This window comes from Echiichthys vipera, assembly GCF_963691815.1.
Source record: "Echiichthys vipera genome assembly, chromosome: 22".
Classification (NCBI taxonomy): Eukaryota; Metazoa; Chordata; class Actinopteri; order Perciformes; family Trachinidae; genus Echiichthys; species Echiichthys vipera.
The window spans coordinates 7,329,872-7,353,455 of NC_139847.1; the positions used below are offsets into that span (position 1 = coordinate 7,329,872).

The following is a 23,584-nucleotide window of genomic DNA, read 5'->3' on the forward strand; positions in this document are numbered from 1 at the left end:
CTGCAGTCGCCCTGTTGTAGGATTTCCTCCTTGACGCATCGCCCCTACTTTACCTTGCGCCTTTGTGCTGCGTATCGCATCCTATAGCCATCTCAACAACCCTCGGATCCTCCTTATTAGAAGACATTATGAAGACAAACCTGTTCAGAAACATCTCTACGCAATCTCACCAGCACACCCCCCTTCTCAAGGGTCCACATCCTTAAAAATACACAGTTCGCCGGCGCACACAAGCCTGTTCAGATGCGGAGAGAGTGCGCGTGTCTGACTCTCCCTCCTCCCTCCGCGTTTAACGACGCACCGCTTCCACCAATCTGCTCAGCGGGAGGACCACCCCAACCCCTGAACCTGAATCTACCCGCCCTGCCTGCTTATAAATACTGCTTGAATCACGCCGGCAAGTCTTGGTCGTCAGAAAAGGCTCAGGGTTGCAGCAGAACACCCCCCTTCGTCTTATCCCCCCTTCATCGTTTCTCTGTTTTTTAAGAAAATCTCACGCATCATCCATTTCCACTCTCATTCTTCTCCCCCTTTTTTCCGAACTGCAGTTTGTTTTTGCGGCCAGTTGCATGCATTTTTCGTCTCCCAAAATGGTTTGCGAGACTAAAATTGTTGCGGACGAACACGATGCTATACCTGGGACCAAAAAAGAGTCGATCATGTGGAGCTCTCCTCCTCCTCCTCCGTCCAGCGCGGCTCTGAACCCCGCCGAGGCAAAGGATGTGAGGAAAGATGCGGTTTTTATCCGCGAGTTCGAGTGCGGGGATCATGAGGAGGTGCGGCGCATCTTTTATGAGGGTATCATGGAGAGGATACCCAATACAGCGTTTAGGGGGTTCAGGCAGCAGCCCAAGACCCAGTTTTTATATGCTCTTCTGACAGGTAAGGACCCCATACTTTGCATCATGCATCCTGCACCGGCTCATGTCAGACCCACTTTACGCTTTAAAACTTCCTCACAGCCCCGAACATTTAGAAGTGGAGTTGCTCTCATCACACTGAAGGGTCATTTCTCTGTTGCGTTTTCATCCTGATGTTATTTATTAGAGGAACTTTCACCACACACATCTAACGTCTGTTGGCGAACTACAGCTGAGTTGAAATCTGTTGCAGCGCGGCTCTTTCCGCCGGCATACACACACACCGGCTTGTTGCTCATCATGCAACAAAAGGCATGGCCAGGGCGCATGGTGCACGTGTGTAACCGGCGGGCCCTGCTGATGATGTGATGACATGCCGGTGCCGTGAATGAATGAGTGAATGCAGTTGAGGATTGGTCCATGGGGTGCGCGCACGTATCCCCCCCCCAACACACACACGCACACACACAAAGCACTCCAACGCACACCCCCCAACGCACACCCAAAATCCCCCGGGCGGCGCGCGCACGCACAGTGGCCCCTCCCCTCCCCCCCCCTCCCTTCATCCGCCTCTGCACAGCAGCCAATGCGCCAGTCATGCACTGATCTTGTTTGGCTTTTGTTGATGTCGCCGGCGCAGTTTAAAGCCTCATGTATCGTGACCGGTGTCGTTACGCACGTCCAATTCAAACCAACTGATACCCAAAATAATCTGTTGCTGCTTTATGGCATGGAAAAAAACTAATTTACTGTGTTAATTTGGCGTTAATTAGACTGCAAGACACCACGCGAGTCCAAAACAAATTGTAAATCAGTGCAGTGTCAGTGAGTCTCAGTTACAGTTCTCCATGAAGTCTCTCCCCTCTACATTTCCATGCAGTGGAGTAAAATAACTACTATGTTGTTGCATGCCACGCCACAACACGCTATGCAGCACTCAGCCTGCTTGTTTGTGTTTCACTGTGCGCCCCCCAGCGTTACATCCCACTAATTGCTCCAGTAGTGGTTTGATGAGTTCAATGCTAACATGTACCCTCTTCTCAAAAGTGTTGTCACATTGTTGTGCTCCTGCAGCTTTACTAATGTGCCTTACTTCCCAGTGTGATGAATGTCCCTCTGCTGCTTTGTGCGGAACTAATCCTGATCTCTCTCTATGAAAATGTTCATGTTGTATCATTAGAACTCGGAACAAAATACTGATGCAACTGTTTCACTTATTGATGCTTACAAATGTCATGTTGCCTTTGCTTTGTGTCTGTGTCTGTGTTGGGGTCTGCCAAAATCAAACATGTGATTCTTTTTTCTGACAGGTTTCGTTTATTTTTCTTCCATTTCTCCATAGTAATGTGCTTTTTCGTGACCAAATCCGTCACGCTGACCTGCTGTGCACCCCTCATTCTCATGGGTGCGCGCTTCTACTACAGCAGGAAAGTTATCCACAGTTATCTGGACTGTGCTCTGCACACGGACATGGCCGACATAGAGGCTTATTACATGAGACCCACAGGTAAGACGAGGGAGAAACACCACTGTGCTCGTTGTAGTGTGACTAATGAGATAAACACACATTGTCTGGTTTGTCAGTCGGCAAAGCTCCACCACCAGGGTTGATTTTAAAAAGGGAATCAAGAGGAATGATGATGAAGATAAGGTATAAAACACTTCAAATGTATGGCCTGTAACTTTGCTGCAGGAGGGATAAAAGACACAACCCTGAATAACTACATGAGAGGCAGCGCAGCTTACACATTCTTGAAATTGTCAAACTAGCTGAGTCTTCAGGCAATCCAGAGGCAACTCATCAAATATGCAGCTCCTCTCCCTCTACTTTCCTTCTCCTCCAGTCTTCTTTCCCACCCCTCCTCCCTGTCTCTTTCTCTGCTCCTTCCCCCACACTTGCTTCCTCCCTGAGCTCCACTTGGTCACAGGGAGGAGGGGGTTGCATCACAGCAGCTATCGATCGCACGGAGGAAACTGCTGATACACTTTTCTGCAGTACACTCGTTGTTGGCAAGGCTCATTTCCTCCACTAAAGCTTCTAATTGGTAAAATCAATCCATCTCTAGTATCAACTCCAAACTATTCATTCCCCCCCCCCCCCACGGGTCAAGTTTTTGGGTGTGAGTGTTGGCCAACTACAAACACACGACACACTGTAACTTCTTGGGACACATTTATCCCCTGTTAACCCGAACCACGTGACCGCTATAAAAAGCAGGTGTTGGTTAAGCCGGTCAATTGGCCCCTATTGTCTCTTTCTCTCTGACATTGTGCCCTCTGGCCTGGTAATCCACCGCATACACAGTTGCAATTTAGCATTCCCATTATTGCTGCACGGCCGAGCTGGTTTAGAGGGGGTCAGGCACCACTGCTCTTGGACAATGCTAATGACTATATCCATGCAAACTAAATGGGCCCAGGGGGGACGGACACCTGGGTACCAACACGAGTCCTGACGGAGAGGCACCTCTCACCTCGCTGTCATTTGTTGTGGCGTGTGTTCTGTCGTTATGTGCGAGGCGTACAGGAAGGCACGTAACACGTAGGAGTGCGTGATTACGTGAGAACGCGACACTTAAAGGTCCGGAAAACACACTTTCTCCATCAGCTTCTTATTTTGAACGATGGTGTCCCACATGAACACACTGTCTTCTGCTAAAGTTAGAACAGTTTTTGGTTATTTCATATCACAGATTTCTCTTTGTGCTCTCTGCATTGGTTTAAAGTGGGCGGGGCTCAGTCGGAAAAAGTAATGACATCCCCAGACAAAATCACAAATGCGAATCAGTCTGGAACCTCTCAGTCAAGAGGCATAATCATCCCTGTACACCAAAATGCCTCTGGACGCAGCTGGATAGACCTTAAACGTAGAGTTGAGCGACGGACAAATGTAAACAAACAGCGTGCAGAGATGAGTCGAGATGGCGTAGCATCAACACTTCTATCAAAGAGCTTTTGAGCATTTGAAAATAATACTTAGCTCCTCTTTACTTAGATGGGTTTAGGATCACCGTAGTGTCCCCAGCAGAAGGATCGTGCAAGCTGTCAGTTGTTGTCAGTCATCGTATCGAACCCCATGTGATATAAATGTTTCCGATTGGCTCTGGGCTACAAATCTGTCTGAACGATGGCGGAGCGGACGTATCTGCCAGCGAAAACAAAACATGAGCTTGCAGATTCGTCTGGTCCCTGGCCAGATGTCACACACTTCCACGCACCAATCAGAATTTAACTTTTGAATCAAAATCTGACGACAGACGCGACGTTGTTTGATACATGTCGATAATTTAATCTGAGTTTTAGACGTTTGACTTCAACTCTTAATAAATAACCCAATGATTTTTCCCTCAAAACACTAAGTTAGATTTTCCCCTATTCATCATGAATATCTAAACTAAGCTTTCAGGGCCTTTAAGCTTGTAATTTGTCAGTAGGGGAATCAAGGTATTGACCGGGAAATCCTTCGGTCATGTTAGAAGTAGAAAAAACGATTTCATAGAAAATGTCTGAGCGTGGGGATGAAAACCTCTCTCATATTGTTCTAGTGATGAGCATTAAGGATCTTTGAAGGAAGCTGGATTTTATTGCTCAGTTATTTTCCTTTCATCCATTGTTTCAGTGGCTGGGGGTTAAAAGTTTATCTGATGAGATGTGGATCAGATTCAGACGTAATATAATTTAATTTCATGTTTGTGTTAATGCAAGATTCTTCATCTGCAATACATTTAAATTGTCGGTCATGTTGATGATTAAAAAGCAAGAATAATTATCTAGTTGTATGACAAAAATAATACACTGTCTTGTATTTGAGTCGACTATATTGCACTTGTTAGGATCAGATTTAAAGGGATACTCGACAACTGTTATTCGACTCTGTGAATCCTCCATTACACCAAGTAGCTACAGCAGAACAAGTACGGACTGAATCTTCTGAACTGCATTGAAACAGTATATGCTAGATTGCACGTATCAGATCACATCGTCAAATAGTTTGAAACTGACTTGTAATTGACAGGAATTATCTCTGCAATACTGGGCAGATAGAGTAAACAAGTAAATGCATTCAAGAGTCACGTAACTAAGTCTATTCAAGGTGTGTGAGAGAGTATGACAGGGGACATTTCAAAGTTTGTGTATGAAAAAGGTTTTTGCACGAAGGCAACAAAAGGAAGAAAGAAGTGTAGGATGTTAATTTGAATTGTTCTACACATTGTTTTATGTGTAGAGACTCTTCTCATGCTACTGCAGAGGTTTGGTGTTATTTTGAGCAGCATTAGTGGTTAAAAAAGACGTTTTAATGCATTTACTGTACTGCCCCGAGCTAATCACTGTTAGCCACTAATCAGTGTTAGCCAGGTCCTGCTGTTAGCGACTCTACCGTGTTTCTCTATTAATAGTTTATACATAAAAGAAAAACTGTCTTGATGGCTTATTTGATGTATGTAAGTGCAGAAAAAGACCATGGGATGATTTTGCACCGGAATTAACCTTTAAAAACATTTTAATCAGTGTTTAATGATTGAAGATGTCTTGGTTTTGGAGTAAATTGTTAATTGGAGCATCACAGAATATGAATGTTGTTTGCAGCAATTAATCAACTTGAAGGAAAAACGCTACTTTAAATGCAGAGAGGTTAAAAGGACTGATACTTCTAGTTTTCCCCCTTGTTACACCGCTACTCCGTCTTTCCGTGTTTTGACAATGAAGCGAAATGTGAATTGAATAAACTCTGGTGGACAGTGACCACAGACTGCACGGGTAATAGAGGAAGACCAACAGAGCCTCGGTATCCCTGTATACATGAACGACTACACCAATCAATACTCTTATCTCCTCTGCGCGTGTGATCTGATCACTCACTCCGCTGCCACTTCAGGCCAGCTGTCACCTCTTTCATTTGCCACATAATAAAGTGTGTGTGATTGTGTGTGTGTGTAGAGAGGCTGTAAACGTAATCAAAGGAACAACAGCTGGGAGCATAAATGCATATGGCTGTACGATAAAAGATAAAAGCTTGTTTCCTGACGACAAACAGGCGCTGATATGGTTTTATACGCATATTGGATTTTAATTTTCAAAGCTTGGTTAGAAACGAAATAGAAATGTTTTGAAGCTGAGAGTCGGCGCAACTCTTAAGTGCTAAAAATCTATTATTCAACTTCAAGTTCAATAAAGAGCTGGATGAATTCAAAACTGATCGAAAACAATTACTCCTCCGCCTCCCTGTGCGTCTTTCTCTGTCCAATAACGAATCAATCTGGCACTCAATATGTCCGCCGCACGTGTGTTAACAACTACAGCGCCTTTTCGGAAATAAACCTGTAAGCCTGTAAAGCCTGTAGACCAGCAATAGGAGTTATGGACAGGGGGGCATCATTTCTCAAGTCAAACTTAGCTGTCCCACCGGGAGAAATGGTCCCAGCCATCCTCCCCACTCCCCTTATTTTTAATACCAACACGGGAAGTTTTAAATAAGCTCTTGGCCATTATCCTTGTCATACCTGGTGCTTCTTCACACTTTTTTTTTAGTCATTACCTCTCTGCTCATTCATTTTCTTGCCCTCTCTTTACCCAGTCTCTGTTCGCTGTTTACATTAATGCTGCATGTGTGTGTTCTGCACATTTGACCCCACGTTATGTTGGTGGAAACTCACCCGCGCCATTTTCAAGATAACCGCATAACTCAGGAGGGCTGGGTATCGTTTAAAAAATGATGAGACAACCTTTAAAGTATTCCGGATGCCTTTTTGTCTACCGCACTCGTCTTCACCCCACCACAGACTGTATGGGTTGTAGCTGCTGCGGTATTCGGCCAATCACACGTCGCATTAAATCGCAGAGCGCTTTCTGTAATTGGCTGCAAGCAAAGCCACACAAATAGTAATTTGTTCTCTTGATCTGGGTACAAAAAGGATCGAATGCAAGGTCTGTAATAATCGGTCGATACCAGTTATACCCAGCCTGAACTGACAACCGCGTTGGACATCAACAAAACTGTTTGACTTGTTCCCATTTAAAGGCAGGGACAAGCTAGGCAGTCAAAGTTGAGGGAACGGTGGTGAGGGAATATTGAATTTTGTTCTGCACCATTGGCACTAGTTGGTTCTCATCACCTGTTTTTTTGACTGTTTCAGTGTGTTGATTCGGCCACAGAGTGGTCGGAGACCCTCGGTGACAGAGATCACTCTGATCTCTGTCATGCAGGCGTAGAGTGTACTTGCTAGCTGGCTGTCGTCTGTAAGAGAGACACAGTGGACGAAAGACGGCGCTTCAGTCAACCTTCGTCACCACTTTGTGTGTCTCTGCCTTAAGGGGCAAACATAGACCCCCGCCCTCCCGGGGACTAGGGCCAGGGTCATCTGTAACCTGCTGACCCCCCCTATGGCGGCGGGGCTACAGCTGCCATTATTAATTACTACTCTCCAACTTAACTTCACAAGGCCAAAAGGGCGCCAAAAGACGGATGTGTTTAAACAGAAAGAAGGAAGGTTTCCCCACGTACATGCTGCTCTTTACTTGCTCAATCACCATAGGTCACTCTGGAGCAGCTTAGTGTGTAAAAAGTGAAGGTAATATAATGAGGGCGACGCTAGACACCGAGCCAAATCCTCCCTGGCTGAAAGTGATACCCACTTAGTTATACTGTCTGTTTAATGAGGCGTCATGACCACTGCAGGGTCTCATCAAAGCAGGCGACATTATAAAACCCGCCGGTCAGCCTCATTGTGGCTCTATGAGTGTGTGTGAGTGTGCGTGTGTGTGTGTGTGGGGGGAGATTTGAGCTCGCTCTGTTGCAGTGGAGAGAACGGCTTCTTCCGACAGTACCTGCTGTGCTTATTTTAGCTCAACGACAGAGAGACAGATAGACAGACAGACAGAGAGGGAACATGTGTGAAGGGAAAGAGATGAGTGCCAGATAGAAAATGGGGACATCCAGGGGAGGTGGGGTTCTCCTCGACTATATGATATATTTACTGTAGTGTGTGTGAGAGAAAGACAGAAATAAACAGTTTGCTGGTTAGCACACCGACAAAAGGATCTCCTGGGTCCATTTCTGACTCCTCAGCACATCAGATTAATGAAGCGTCCCTTTTCCCCCCCTATCCTCTTCCTCCCTCCTGTTGCGGTTTCAGCCACAGCGTTTTCTCTCTGTTTCCCACCTGTATCGCTCCTCTTCCTCGTTATTTCTACGCTGAAGGTGCAGAGGAGGGCTGCGGTGGCCAACTGGGTTATCCATCATCCTGGCACAGAGGAAGTGATGTTTCCTCCCAGCCGAGGAAGCAGCCTTCAGTCTCTTTCAAAAATGGAAATGTAATTTAGTATGCATTCATTCATTTATCATAAGCAGCAGACAATTACGTTACTACTACACTACTCATTGTTACAGTGCAGGTACAATACTTAAATTAACACATATTATTGTGCACTTTCACAAACAATAGAATGAAGTGCTGAAACAATTAGTCAATTGGACTTTCCTCGAGATTTAAAAATTGTATATTTAATATCTTTGTTGTGAACTGTTGGTTGGACAGAACAAGCAATTTTCAGATGTTTCTTACCTGATTACCTAGAAATCAACATTGAAAATAAGTTGCAGCCCGAGCCCATAATAAGAGTCCTTACATATAACACGAAGCACCAACAACATAGTTAGTGAACCCAGAGTTCATTAAAAGAGTGTTTTAAAGACTTACCAACTGGCCCTGGTACCAGCTCCTCTCATAGTAAAGTCCATTCAAGTGGATTACCAAAGTCAATCCAAAAGGAAGGAGCCCATTGGTGCTTTGTTTTATGTGTAGGGACTCTTCTCATGCTGCTGCAGAGGTTTGGTGTTATTCTGAGCAGTATTAGTGGTTAAAAAAGACGTTTGAATGCCTTCACCGAACTGCCCCGAGCTAATCACTGTTAGCCACGTCTGGCTGTTAGCGACTCATTTGATGTATGTAAGTGCCGAAAAAGACCATGTGATAGTTTTGGGCTGGAATTACACTCTAATATTCAGAACTTTCCCGTCACATCACCCGCATACCGAGAAACCGGAGAGCTCACTGTTTCATTACTTTAACTCTATGTTACTCTAACTCTAGTACATGAACACAACTTTTTTTTTTTATCTCGTCTATTCAGCGTTTTGAGGGAGCGGTCATTAATAATGCATCGGAGTCTCACTACCTTCCTGCCCTTTTGTTTCACATTGTGCTCAAATCAATACTGAACAAAGACACAAAGCACATGACGTGTCAACAGCAGCATTGTCCATTCTTCTCACCGCCATCATCATGACTCTCCGGTGACCAACGCTTGATCGCGACTGATTTCAAACCCTGTCATCGCGTGTGATCACTTGCGTGCTCTATAGATTGAAAGTAATTTCTTGGATGTAATAGGTTAGAGTCACATTCTGCACATTGGTGTGAAGCCCAGTCTGACGGCCTGAAGGGGGGAGGGGGGAGAGAGAGGCGTTCAGGCCGTAGCAGCAGCAGCCATATGAACAATGGCATGCACACAGTAAAGTGTAGCCTGTTTGTAAAATGCAGACATGTACCTGCATGCTCGCAAAGAAACATGCTTAGATGCGTTGATGGATAGAAAGGGCAGTAAAACCAACAGTAAAATGCCGGATAATGAGCTCCTGTAGGCTAATGGAGATGTAAAGGGGAAGGGTGCACGCTGCATGTGCGACAACACACAGGTCGATGCATCACTCTCCTAAAAGCAGAGTTGTAGGAAAAGGCTTCTTCTACTGTTATTCAAGGTTTTGATGCTTCTTAATTAATACTGTAATTGCGCTGTTGTGTGTTTGTGTGTACACATCTGGAGAGTGTGTCCTGTGTCTGACGGTCACCTCCCCTCACCCTCATTTGTCCGTGACTGAGGAAGAAACTGCTGACATGTGGGTTACACATGACAGGCTAATCCATACTCCCAGCATGCACTCTGACCTGAGGAGGAGGGTGTGTCTGTGTGTGTGTATGTGCGTGTGTCTTTGAGGGCAAGGAACTTGTGAGGCTTCATCATGTTGGAGCTTAAAGTATAATTTTTGCAGTTGCTGATCCTTGTTGACTCTGTACTAGTTGGCTGCAGCTGCCTGTCGACACTGGTTTTGTGTATATCAGGGCTGCACGACATGAGGAAATTATGCAATTACATTCTCGATTTTACTTGCGATAAACAAAAGTGTTCTCAGTTCCGCCTTTCTGCTTCAGTATACTGCTAAAATACAACAAATTGCTTTTTGAACAAAACTAAAGTCAAATGAAATGATTTCCAACATTATTTTACTGAACAAATTTTAAAAAAGAACGACATAGTGCTGTTTTTTACTCTTTTAATGAACTTAAAAGTCTCTCTTGCGATGTGTTTATTGTGCAAGTTGATATCGTGATGATAATAAAAAGACATTTATTATGCAGGACAAGTGTATATTATAAAATAAATATGTGTACGACAAAGTAAATGTTAAAAAAAAACAGCTTTTGGTGATATTTTGGTGTCCACTGCTTCATCACAACAAAGCTCAACATACGCATCACTTTAGCGAAGCAAGACCCAAACATGTGGTCAAATTGGATTGTCAGGATAAAAAATGATGTTTTAACATAGTCTGATATTAAACCACAAATATCAGGCGGGAATATGAACACTAGCAGCAATGCCTACTCGACATTTAACGCCCGGCAGGGTCAGATTAATCATGCAGTGATGCAACAGCTTCATGTCAGAGCCACTACTGCCAGGTAAATCACTTGTGCTTAATGTCCCCTGCAACAATGACACCCACGCCGAGGAGACATATGAATAATACCAAAAAATACACATATTGTTTAATTATAAGAACACAAAGTAAACAGACACAAAACCCTAGAGTCACTTGTGGAGCTTTTTGTCGGGGCTTACACCCACAGAGCTGAACGACAGCACAGTCAGGCGGCGTCTAGACTGAACGCTTATCGAATTAATTATTCCTCTAGGTTTCATCTGAAGGGGGAAAGAGAAAAAAAGAGAATAATCCTGTTACAGACCATAGAAACTACCGTGTGAGAATGTGTGTGATTTTTCTTTTTTTTTTTAATACAAGGTTTCTTATCGCAACATCAGCCGGTATTTAACGCTCCCACACAAATGCACAGAAGCGCATTAAAGACGTTAAAGAAATTAGATCGGCTTAAGAAAGCAGTAATCAGATTTTTGCTTGTGTGAGAATCATAATGAATGATTTCCAGCGCTCCTCCTCCCTCTCACTCCCTGCCTTGATTCCTTGCTTGTCTTGAGATCATCTGTATTCTTCAGGTCCCCTCCCCCCTCTGTAATAATGGTACATTTTCTGTCTTCCCTCCCCCCGTTGTGTTTGTATGCCCTAGGAGCAATAATGGATCCTTTCAGGCTCATCGCTCTTACTGTTAACACAGATGCCTCGCCTCCCTCCTCCTCTGCTCGCTCACTCTTTCTTTCAGAGAGGACAGATGAATGACTTCTTCTTCATCATTGTCTCTCTTTCCTCTCTTTTTTCTAACTGAGAGAAAGCTCATTCATTCTGTCTGCAGCTCCAGTTGCACACACCAAAACATGGGCAGCGCACTATATTAGTACTATATTAGGGTGTAAGCCTGTGAATGTTCTCATTTGTCCAGGTTGTCGTTAACCCCAAAGCAACTTCAGTCAAAAGCAACTGGACTTGGTTATTTGTCTAGGAAGACGTTTCACCTCTCATCCAAGAGGCTTTATCACTGAGACTGGGACTGGGACTATATTAGGGTGTAATTTTTAGGCAATGAGCTGCTGTGTCGCAGAAACAGAAGGCTTAGTGACTTGATAAAAAGCACAACAGGGTAATGTTGAGGTCTGGAAAACGTATTTGTTCCCTCTTTCCAATCAGTCTTGGTGATATGAAGGACTAAACAGCTTCTCCCCCTCGTGACTTTTGTAAGAGGAGGACTAAGAAAAATAAATAGATAGGAGGAGTAGGAAGATATAAAAGAGAGAGTGATTGTTTTATAGACTTCACTATTTTCTTCATTGTCTAACCACTTGGTGGCTGTTCCCCCCAACAAGGGACAGACACAATAATGTCTCCATCCATCATTTATTTTCATGACAACCTCCAAAACTCTCCTATCTAGAGGAAAAATCTAGCCGTGATCATACAGTCAAAATGCAAACATGATAACTTACTCAAAGTGATAACGATAACATGCAGATATTTAGCAGGTATAATGTTAAACATGGTCCCCATCTTAACTAAATGGATGCTTAAAGTTGCTGATCAGCACTAGTCACAAAGTACAGCTGTGGCTGATGGGAATTTCATTTGTTTTGCAAGTTTTTGGTCATAAACTGCTGATGAGGATGACTCTGTCCGGTCTTTAAGTTGTGATGTAACACCCTTTCAAAAATACTTTATCCCGGGTCTAAACGCTGCGACGACCAAAACATGGCAACAACGGCCAAACCTGTGAACGTTTTACGATCACTTCTTTCTTCAGCAAGACGCCTTTTCACTGATAGCAAAGCTGAAAGTTTGTTGGAATTAGCAGGCTAGCAAGCTAATTTGTGTACAGCTCATTAGCACTTGCTCAGAAAATGAGCCAAACAAAGTTTTACTCATTTAGCGGCTAGCTAGCTGGTCAGCTACCAGTTAAAAATGGCACCAGTGCTGCATTGGTTCATGTGTTAGAATGATTATCGATGTACAGAAGTCTGAACCAATCACCGCACATGTCTGTGACTCAAAGTTCCTCCTGTGTTGGGAAAGTACTTACTCTGAGGTAGGAGCTAAAAAAAGTCCCTAAATTCACCTTTCTAAGAACTACAATTGCTGCTAGTTCTTGCTGTGTCGACACACAGTACCACACACAGCTTCTCCGAGGCAGTTAGGAGTTATGTGCCTTGCCCAAGAGAGGCTTTACGATGGTTGCTGAAGGAAACAGGAGGGTGTCGCTCCTTCACTTTCCTCACATTTTGCAGCAAATGCAAAAGTATGCTTCAAAGGATCATACATGACATTTCAGCTGCAGACTGCTCAAACTGTCCTTTGAAGCATAATGTTATCCCCCCTTCCTCTCACTATTTATATATATAGTTTAATAGCAATGTCAGATTCAGCAGATGTGATGCTCCTAGAGCGGTGATGTCAGAGGTCAATGTGTCCAGTGTAGCTTTCACAGTAGTTCATTGTGATCCAAGTGTTTCTGAGACACAGTGTTAAGTAATATACACAGTGTGATAGGCAGAGGGGCGGTGGGTGAGCTTGCTTTCCTGTCCTGTCCTCATTCTTGGCACAGGCTCATTTCAGACAGATGGTCAAGAGGGCTTTATGGAAGCGTATTCCCCCCTCCTACGCCAACACACACATGCACGATCATAATAATGCCGGCGGAGTGCCACAGGAGTTGACACCGCAGCTTTAGCATCTGCCCATAATAAAACATCATTCCATAGTATTAGTGAAGGCCGTGAGACACTTACAGCTTTGTAAATCTGAGTCATGCGACGATCTCTTTAACAGCCATCCATCAAAGCTCCACATAATCACTTTCACACTTTGTCGTCCCCCCAAATGGCAGCAAAGAGTGATTGATTGCCTTTTTTTTTTAAGCGTGAAGGATTTTTATTATCCAGAAATGTAATGCCAGTAAACTGCACAGTCATCTGACCTATATTTCCTCAGACACAGAGTACGAGACAAAATTTTGAATCAGTGAAGTTTCCCTCATCAGTGTCTCCAGACCTGATCGGACCGTGGGAATCTATAAAGTCTCACCAGGGGCCGGTTTCACAAGGATACTTCAGACTTAGTGTTAGACCAGGATTACAGAAAAGTTGCTGCTTGATTAGTCTAGACATTTTACACTTTTTTTAAAGCTGCAGCAACAAAAATCATCCGGTTTTAGAGAAAAAACACGCCTCTATGTGCTCCTAGAGCCTGTTGTTTGTTTTGCAAAAATCGACCGTGCCCGTATCATCCTGTCCACTCATTGTAGGGCTGTGTGAGAGCTGACTTTCAATCACAGTTTGTGCACAAGCCACAGATCCCCCCCTCCCTTCTAGCGCACATCACAATATCACATGCACAAGCCTCAAACTAGGCATACGCTAAATCACGTTAGCAGTTGTAAGTTAGCCAGCCTACTTCGTGTAACGTGTACTCTATGCCGTTTATCGATGACAGAAGAGATGGGCGTGTTCACAAGAATCTGGTGCACACGCACTGACGAGCACTCGATGGGAGGGAGCGGAGGAGCATGGTGCTAGTGGGGGAGGGGCGTGAGAGTTGTCAACTCGATCTGCCAGACTTGCCGACTGCAGCTTTAAGCCTATAAACGTAGCCACTCTGCCCCTGTGTTATTCTGATAAATTTAGACGTGTATCTAAATTCTGATTAGTTAGATCTAAGCCAAAGTCAAAGTTTATTTGTGAAACTGGCCCCTGGAGACTCTATTGTGTGTTTTTCAGTTATTCAGGATGTCTCAGCACTTCAAGGAGTTCTGAATCTTCCCACATGTATTTAAAAATCCCCCCCTAAGAGATGAGTGAAACACCAGTTGCAGGCAGTCTCCCAGTGATGCTCAACTCAGGTTTTCCTGTTGCCGCAGCGATCTACATAATATGACAAGTTGTTTGATCCACTAACAGAAGCCTCCGGATCAGCTTAATACAGGCCTGCAGGGGCATCAAATCCCTCCTAACACACAGGACTCCAGCTGAAGCGTGATGTTAATGTCGCCACCTGTTTGTGGTTTGTGCTCGGAAGAGCGAGAGATTCTCGTTAAGTGTCAAGGCGAGAAAAGAGAGAGTAAGGACACAGAGAGAGAATTAGGATTCAGAGCTCATGGACAGAGAGATTGTTTTTTACTCTGTAGGTCAGACGCTGCCATTCACAGAATAGTCAGATTTACTTTATCAATAACCAACAGATGGCATTTTAGTACAAAACCCTGTAACTGCTGCCAACACAACCGTAAATACCGCTAACATTGATGGAGAGGCAGTTTAAACCAATTACGTAATAAAAAACAGCTGAAAGGGCAGTTTTCTTTGAAAGATTTAGATCGGTAAAGGAAATTAAAAAGGCCATGCACCTCAGGGCTCTGTTCATTTTATAAACTGCCTAAATAAGATTCAAAGGGGAAACGATTTCAAAAGCACGCCAGGTATTTAACAACCTGTGAACTTCCAGGGTAACGTCCGGGGACTATGAATAACAGAGGGATTTAAAATGTGTTGACATTTTCTAGCTCTGAAGCTAAAGATAAAACTAATGCAGACATTTCAAATCAAGACATCTGCAGCTGGTGATAAAGCCGACAACAGAAATCTCAAGGTATAGGAAAAAAATAGAAGTTCTGCAGCTCAGTTTACATCGTTTTGTCCCCAGAAACCTAAACTATCGCCACTGAAAATCACATTCAAAGGTCGAAAAGACAAATAACTCACAAGCATATTCACTCAGTGTCAAAGTGAAGAGGTCAGAAACTGCAGCAGGAATATAGATTGATATTAAAACGGGTTGATATTCAAGCTGAGGCTCTTACTGGTACTCTGGTGGAGGAGCATTGTCTGCTGACGTTTTTTTTATCTGCATTGCTCTAACCGTGTTTGTCAGTCTGTATGTGTTTGATTTTTATCCGTCTGTCTGTCACCAGTGTTCATCTGAGTGTGTGATACATCCACTCCCAGGATACAGCGAGTCTCTACACACTAATTCCCCAAAAACGTGTCTGTCTCTGCCCTGTGAGATCAGTGTTTCTGCTCCGCTACACTGCGTGACCGCTCCATTGTGCCTTTTAATCAGCGGCGTCTCCCCGAGTGGCTAATGGCATTAAGCACCAGTTAGACACTGGTCTCTGCCCGCCCCGTTTATCTCCTCCCTTATCCCAGTTATTCCTTTCCTCCCTCCATCATGACGCAGATTTTTTTTATAAGCCCCGTGTGATATGTGTTTCATTATGTAACACCGTAAAATTTCTCTCCCCGGCAAGAAGCACACGTCAGAGATATGAAATACGGTCTTGAGCTTCACAGTGTATCGGAGCAGCTAAGTTCAGGGTCCTTAATTACCTACATCTTCTTCATTGATGTCCATTAAAAGCTTTTAAGTACTAAAGAACGCACTTAAAAGCTTTAGGCCCTTTTTATCTTGGTAATTGATTAGACATTTACGGAAATATACCCACTTTCATTAATATGTATATTAATATGTAGCTACCGCCAGCAGCAGGTTAGCTTAGCTTAGCATTAAGACTGTAAACATCTAGCCTGGCTCTATCCAGAATCTACCAACCCTGCTAATGCTCACTAATAAAAACAGTAAACGTGTCAGTTAAACACAATTAAACCAGTAAATTAGTGGGTTTTAGAGGTGGTAACCTTTGGAGAGACCCGGGCGAGCAGCTTCCCCTTGTTTCAAGTCTTTATGCTAAGCTAACTGGCTCTTCTCATCTTACTCGCTGCAATAATTCCCCAAATGTTGAGTGTTTATCTTTAACTCCAGCCTTTGCAGCAGTCTGTAAATACAAGTTGACCTTATTTAATCAAACTTATTGTCTCTTGTTTCTGTAAGGTTCCTGTTTCTGGGTGGCGGTGCTGGACGGACGCGTGGTAGGGATCGTAGCGGCGCAAGGCCACGAGGACGACAACACGGTGGAGCTGCGGCGCATGTCAGTGGACTCTCGTTACCGCGGCAAAGGCATCGCAAAGGCACTGGGTCGTCGTGTTCTGGAGTTCGCCGTGCGCAACAACTACGCTGCCGTGGTCCTCGGCACGACGGCAGTCAAGTTGGCCGCCCACAAGCTGTACGAGTCGCTGGGGTTCCGCCGAACGGGCCAGAGCGAGGACTACGCGCTCCCCGGGATGAGCCGCTCGCCGCTGGAGAGGCTCTTCTTCCAGATCCGCTACAGCCGCTACCGCCTGCAGCTCCGTGAGGAGTGAGAGGTGACAGGGAGAGGGAGAGAGAGAGATGGAGAGGGGGAGATGGAGGAAGAGAGGGACAGAGAGAGAGAGAGAGAGACCCTCCTTCACCCGAGAGCCCCGACTGCATCCTCTCCTCTGACAGATTTTATTTATTTTGTGTCATTAGAGATAACTTTGAGTACTACTTAACACTCCTACTTCATCTTTAAAGTCATTAACATTTTCATTAATATTATGCTTTTGTTGCTGTTGTTTTTGTATTATACTTTGACATTTTAAAGAAGAGTTTGTTTCTTTTCCTCTATTTTATTAAGCTATTTTTTTTGTACCTTCAGTCCTCCCTTTTCATTGTGGGAGGAAAAAAAAGGCTTTTATAGGAGACATCTGACTGGCACCACAACTAGGCACCCTCCCCTTGCCCCTTTGGTTTTAAGATCATGTGACTCTGATCAATACTCCCCTTCATTACGACTCCACAATGCACTCTTTACCCCTCCCCCGTTACCTCAAACCTCCCCCTTCCCTCCCACATTCTCCTAATTTCCCCACAGCCAAATTCAACTGACGGGTGTAGACGCAGGAGAGTGCAATGAGACATTTGCATTCTGTGTCATCGGGGGGTGGAAAGAAACAGCGGATGGGTTGAGAGGGGCAGATATGGCTTCCTCGAAAGCAAAACATACACAAAAAAAAGTGGTGGCGGAGCTTGTGGTACACACTCTCTTTTACAAAAGCTCTTCAATGTTACATTTTGTGTGTGCATTGTGGACAGAGCGTGGTCACACACACAAACAAAGCCATTTGACTCGTAGCCAGTCTCTCAAGACACCATATTGAAGCACAGCGAGAGTGTGTTACTGACCCCCGTAGTGAGAAAGAAGGATGACAGGATGGTTACAGGAATATGCACTGTGCATCCTGCGTCCTAGACGGATAGGAATCAACGCAGTGCATCTTCCTCACACTCCCTCCTCTTCATTCCTCCTCACTGATTAATTGATTGGATCTCTCCTTCCTTTCTTTTGTTTTATTAATCACTGCTTTTCTCCCCGAAGCTGTGGAGAGGGTCTCTGATTGGCTGAGGTGACAGATCCCATGATACAACATAGCTGCATGTCAGAGCTTGTGCGTGTGTGTGTGTGTGTGTGTGTGTGATTGTTGATAGTATGTGACTGTGTGCGTTTGATGAGGCCATGGTCACACGTTACACCGTGCCTCAACAGTGTATAATGAACAATTATTATTATTTAGCGCGAACAGACGCGCACCTTTTCTTGCTACGAGTCAAGTATCATCGAAGTAAACAACTACTTTCTATGTGAACTTACAAACTGTTTACTGATTGAAGATTCTAACATTTTGAATATGTTTAGTATTTCTCCGATAATTAGTAGTTTTATAACTTTAAACACACATTGTAATATGCAAATTTTACCGTCAAAACTACGCCAATTACAAAGTAGCTGCAGAATACACTCCACGTACTTAATCCAGGTTATTGGGTAACAACTTGGGTAAGACATGATTAGCAATACAAACCTACAGTACATAACTGAGCACAACAGCAAATAATGATTTAAATATATTGCCATTACGATTCGCCCTTCCTTATTTATATTGTGTATACGGTTGAAAACTCATGTAGCGAACAAATAGTTTCTCCCATAACGCCTCTCTCCATCTCCATCTCCATCTCTATCCTCGGAGCGTAAAACCAGCAGTAGATTCAGCCATCCACGACTCTGAACCTAAGTTGTGTCATCACACCATTTGTAAAAAGTTAAATATAAAGCAAAATACAAACAAAAAAAATAACATAAGATGAAAAAAAAGAAAGAAAAAATTGAATACAAATGTAATCGTCATGAAGTTAGTAATGACCTTCCTTGCCTTGTCACCCTCCCCCCTCCTCCCCCCCTAAACTCCTCCTTACATTCACGGATCTGTCTGCAACCCTGGGCTAGACCCCACACCTTCCAACTGAACCCACCTCCCACCTTTGACCTCCCCCCCCCGTCCCCCAAGCCACACGCATTTCCCCGGCTACATCTCTGCATGCGCCACAGAGCCTTGCTGCACTGCATTTTATTATTCCATTTGAAGCTTGTTGGACCCCCCCACCCCACCCCAACTCTGATGTCATCCAGGCAGTGTGCCTCTCCGGGGGAAGGGCCGGCACCAGGTTGCACGAAGACGCAGAAGGTGAAAGAGAGAAAATGTGTGTGTTTAGAGTTGTGTGCAGATACACACTCACCTCCTGCAGCACTGTCTGGATGACATCACGCCTGCCAGCCAACCAACTGGAGAATGCAAAAAGCAATGCAAGTGTGGCATGCCTCTGTACCCGGTGTGTACGGTGCCTGCCCTGGGAAAGTGTAGAAAAAACTAATTTATATACGAGATATATATATATATATATATATATATAAAAAGAAAATAAGCTTCTTTTTCAAATGAACATATAAAATAAATGTGTTTCTTTGTTTGGAAAAAAAGAAAAATGATATAATTTGCATGAAATGTGTCTTTGAATGCAAAATAACTTTTAGGGGACAAACTCCTAGCACATGGCATACACTTTAACCGTAGACTTGTAATTTTTTATAATGTTTTTATTTTTCTTTAAACGATCTTTTCATTTTCTAGGAGTGAAATTAATACCAGCCACAAGCCAGTGCTTATAAATCTTTAGGAGATAGTTGTATCCCATTCTAAAACAGCGGAAATTTGAAGGCGGCTGTTGATATTTGGATTTATCCATCACTGGCTAGAGGATAAAAAAAAGTTTCCTTCCTTGATCACGGTGACAGGAGAGCGGGCATATGACTGAAAGCCTCATAACTCTTCTTCTGTTAAACCAGCTCGTGGTAACGGTCCAGAAACACACTGAAGGACTAAACAATGTGTAAGAGATAAACCTGTATCCCTGCAGCACATCATTCATCCACCAAGCCAAGTTTATCATGTGCAGAGGAAGGAAACACAGGCAGCGGTGTAGTGAGATGATTTACAGGGACTAGGGGTGTGACAATTGTCCGAATACGCGGTTCGATTAAACTTTTGATTCAGAGGTCACGGCTCAATTAAATTTTTCCTTTGATCATCGAGTCTTGATTCGTAAAGATCCACACATCGTTGCTTTAATGCCCTGTCAACGCTGCCCTACAAAGCCTAAGTGCAGTAAATACAATTGTCTTTAAAGTTTGTTTACTGTCCCAACAAATGAATTGTTGGCACATTGATGAGGGATTGAAGTTTACTAGTTTGCCATTTAATCATTTTTATCCAAATCAATCCTAGCCTCCAGACTTTCAGGCCCAAAATTGTGCAGAAATCATGTTATGAGCGATCTCGTGCCTACTACACTTAGGCTTTGTAGGGATTTTTAAAATTATTCGTTAAAAAGATACAGAAGCTACACCTTATCAAGTGTGATATAACCACCACATTTGTACCATATTTAGGACATAAGGTCAAATTTAAATCATTTACTTTAAATATAGGAAATCGCCGGCCCTGGTTTTGATTTCAATAACCAAAACCGAAAGATAATTTCGATCTGTGTCTGATTTATAGCTGAAATTGCGGCAGCCCGAGCAGTGAGGTGTTAGGTTTTTACGTTTCGGATTAAACGTCCCACAGTGTAAGGTTCTTTTATAATTAGTACATGCATACATGATCCCCGCAAAAGTCCTGCTTCAAGCCGCTGAGATGGTTATGTATGTCAGGTCCCGAGGCGCTGAGACGTCTTCTCCTTTCCTTCCTTTGTTTGAGCCAAGTCTAGAGAAGTTTTGTCTTTTAATTAGAGCTAACCGAAGACGTAACAGCAAAGGCACAAAAGCACCGAGAGCACCAAACGGTTATTGTTTTCAAAAAGGCATCAGATGTTCTCATAGAGCCAACGTGTGGAGGATGCCTCACACCGCCTTGATGCGTCCGCTTTGAACTTGGTTGTTGTTGCTGGAGAGTCAAAAGAGGACCATAGTTTTATTTTGAGACGTTTCTGGAGCAACAGCTACCACTGGCATTCATACAGTACTCAAAACCTTACTACAGGAGAATCAGACTGTAGAGCAGGATACAAACCATCCGAGTCAAATCTGATATGACAGCTGTGTAAATGTAGGTGTCAGTGGTGCTGACAGATTTAGATTACTGTAGATTTCCTCGCGGAGACACATTAGGAGGGTCAAATAATAGTGTGTGTAGGTCCTTACTGTATGACTCGGCCCGGTGTTTCTAAGACTTGATGATGGGTGTTATCTGGAGGTTGAGAGTGAGAGGTGGGGCTTTGCTGTCAAACAAACGGTGGTCTGGATCTTGTGGGAAGAATGTTAAGTCCTTCAATTCTGAGCCATTTCTGCTGCTGCCAATCGCAGTTTTTTTTTTTTTGCCTGATGAAATTCAAAACAGAAAATATTATTCACACTGGAACATATTCTGAGCAGAGGTAACATCCTTCAAACTGGTTCGCAAAGGCCTTATGCATTGGAAATCAAAACGCTGGAGTTTAAGTATCGTGTGGACTGCATGGCTTTGAGAAAGTTACGGGGCGGTTTTGAATTGCAAAGATGAAGTGCACTGACTATGATGCATTTATTTATTTTCTATTTCACGTGAATGCCCTTGTGAAGTCTCACCTCCCATTCAAAACTGGCAATGCATACTTTATGTTAGAATGTAGTAATTGAAACTGTATGCAACTTCTACCACCAGTGTACGTTTAGTTACAAACCACTCCTCTGAAATGTTCTGCTGATGTACAATCCAAAATACCTTTTTTTATTTGGTTTTTCTGTGATTTGTTTGAGTGCCAGTGTGCTGTCCTATTGGTTGAGGTTTGGGAAGGTATGCTGCATAGAGGCCTCTCCCGCTGGAGAAGGCTCTTTTTTTTGTTTGTTTGTTTTTACTTTCGAGTGCTTTACAACCCAAAAATGATCCGACACCGTCTCTGACAGAGGCACAAGCTTCAACTTCAGCAGTTTTTAAAAATCCTGGTCTCATTAAATTCTGGTAAAAATATCAGTATTTGTCACGATCAACAGGAGCGAAGGAGCGTAGAATTCAAAAACTGCACAAATGTACAGATCCTGTGGGTGTGTTGCGTTACCTTGACGGTGTGTGTCCATGCTCGACGGCCTCGAGGGGTGAAGCACTCACAGGCATGAATGTAAACTGCCAACTTTTAAGGTCTTAGAAAGATTTTTTATGTTTTAAATCTTTCCTGGTTGCTTTTATACTTTATGAATGAAAAAGATGAAGGGGGAAAAGGTGAAAAGCAGCTATTGGTTCTTTCATTAAGTGACTAAACCACTACATTAGGTGTTAGACATTTTGTGTGATTGTAAATAGACGTATCTCTGCCTATTGTTAATGTATTATTTACTGTCATTTTTGCTGGTTTTAACCAACCCTGATGGAGTTCATTTTTGTCTCAGAAGATGGCTGTCGCCTGGAATGTTCCAACTAACGAGGAGGGTGAGGGGCGAGGGAGGAATGTGCCACATTGGCAGTTAAATGGGGGTGCGTGGTGGGGCTGCGGGAGGAGGTCTGCAGCAACAGAGCTCCACAGCATGGACTCCCTCTCTCTCTCTACCTCTGGGGAAGATTTTTGCTCCACTGTAGCAAATAACGAAGGACTCACTCTGGACTGAGGCCACAGGTGCCAAGAACACATAAGCACTTGTAGCACAACTGTGTCTTGTTTTGCTATTACAGTACAGATAGGTTTGATTTTTTACATTTCCTATGAAGAACATGGATGAAGTTTCTCTTTCTCCTGTATTACCGACTGTATGTGTCATAAGCATATATACAAAACATGAAACCATTATGTATAATTCATACCCATGGCTAATTTATGAGGTGGAAATTTGCCAAAGGTGACAGTAATTGCTGCGTTTTTATTCCTTATGTGGTTTTCTTTTGTTCAACATAATCCTGTATTTACTTGGTATTATTTGGGGAAAAAAAATCCTGCCCACGTGCCATCTAATTAAGCAATAAATACAAACAAACAGAAAACCACAAAATAATGACATACTATCAAGAATGATTTTATTAAAAACATGAAATGCTGCATTGATGTTATATCCCTCATACTGTACCAATTAGTGGCAGCGATGCCGTCCCATTACTGGCATTGCAACAATACCGCTCATTACATCGAAGCCTGAAGGGGTGTTTGATTGTGAAATGTTTCTGTTTTTTGTATTTTTCTTTACAAAGAGGTGTCAAAGATGTGTTCTTTTAAAACTCGAAGTTGAAGTACACAGATGTACCTCTGCATATTTGTACAGATGTCAATAGGAAATGGGGGAAATGACAAGAGGGGGGTTAATGGATGCTAAAGAGTGAGCAGTTCAAGCAGACAGGAAAAAGATGCCGTAGGCACGCTCTGAAGGTGCAATCTGCTCTTAACCGAGCTCTTATTGAACTGCTAAGACTTCCGGTTAGCTCCAACCACGGAGACATGCACTGCAACTTCACTGCTCCACTATTCTGCCGCTGCAAATGGAAAAATAATCAATTCCAAAACAAAGCTGCAGCTGCCAGAATCACAACTCTCAATCCTGTTGACTTTTTCTCACAAGTGAGATTCAAAGTCCTTTTTTTCTTGAATCTGCAAGTCAGTTACTGTAAAGTTGTAAAGTATATTTTACTGTAAATAGCATCTGGGGGTCATTTTTACTCCTTTTGTAACAGAAACTGTGGATTTAAAATATTTAAAATATATATTTTAAATATATTTACGGCACTAATAAGAGAGATTCTTCAGTGGTGCAGGTGTCTTCATCTGTATTACCTCATAA

The 23,584-nt window shown here is 43.4% G+C and overlaps 1 protein-coding gene across 1 annotated transcript; it reads left to right on the forward strand.

The window, feature by feature from the left end:
• Positions 1–569: 569 nt before the first annotated feature.
• Positions 570–16,790, forward strand: nat8l (N-acetyltransferase 8-like; the record flags this gene model as incomplete). Its single annotated transcript, XM_083937418.1, has 3 exons — positions 570–882; positions 2,203–2,367; positions 16,423–16,790. The coding sequence occupies 3 exons, from the start codon at positions 570–572 to the stop codon at positions 16,788–16,790; spliced, it is 846 nt and encodes a 281-aa protein (XP_083793544.1).
• Between the last annotated feature and the right edge of the window lie 6,794 nt (positions 16,791–23,584).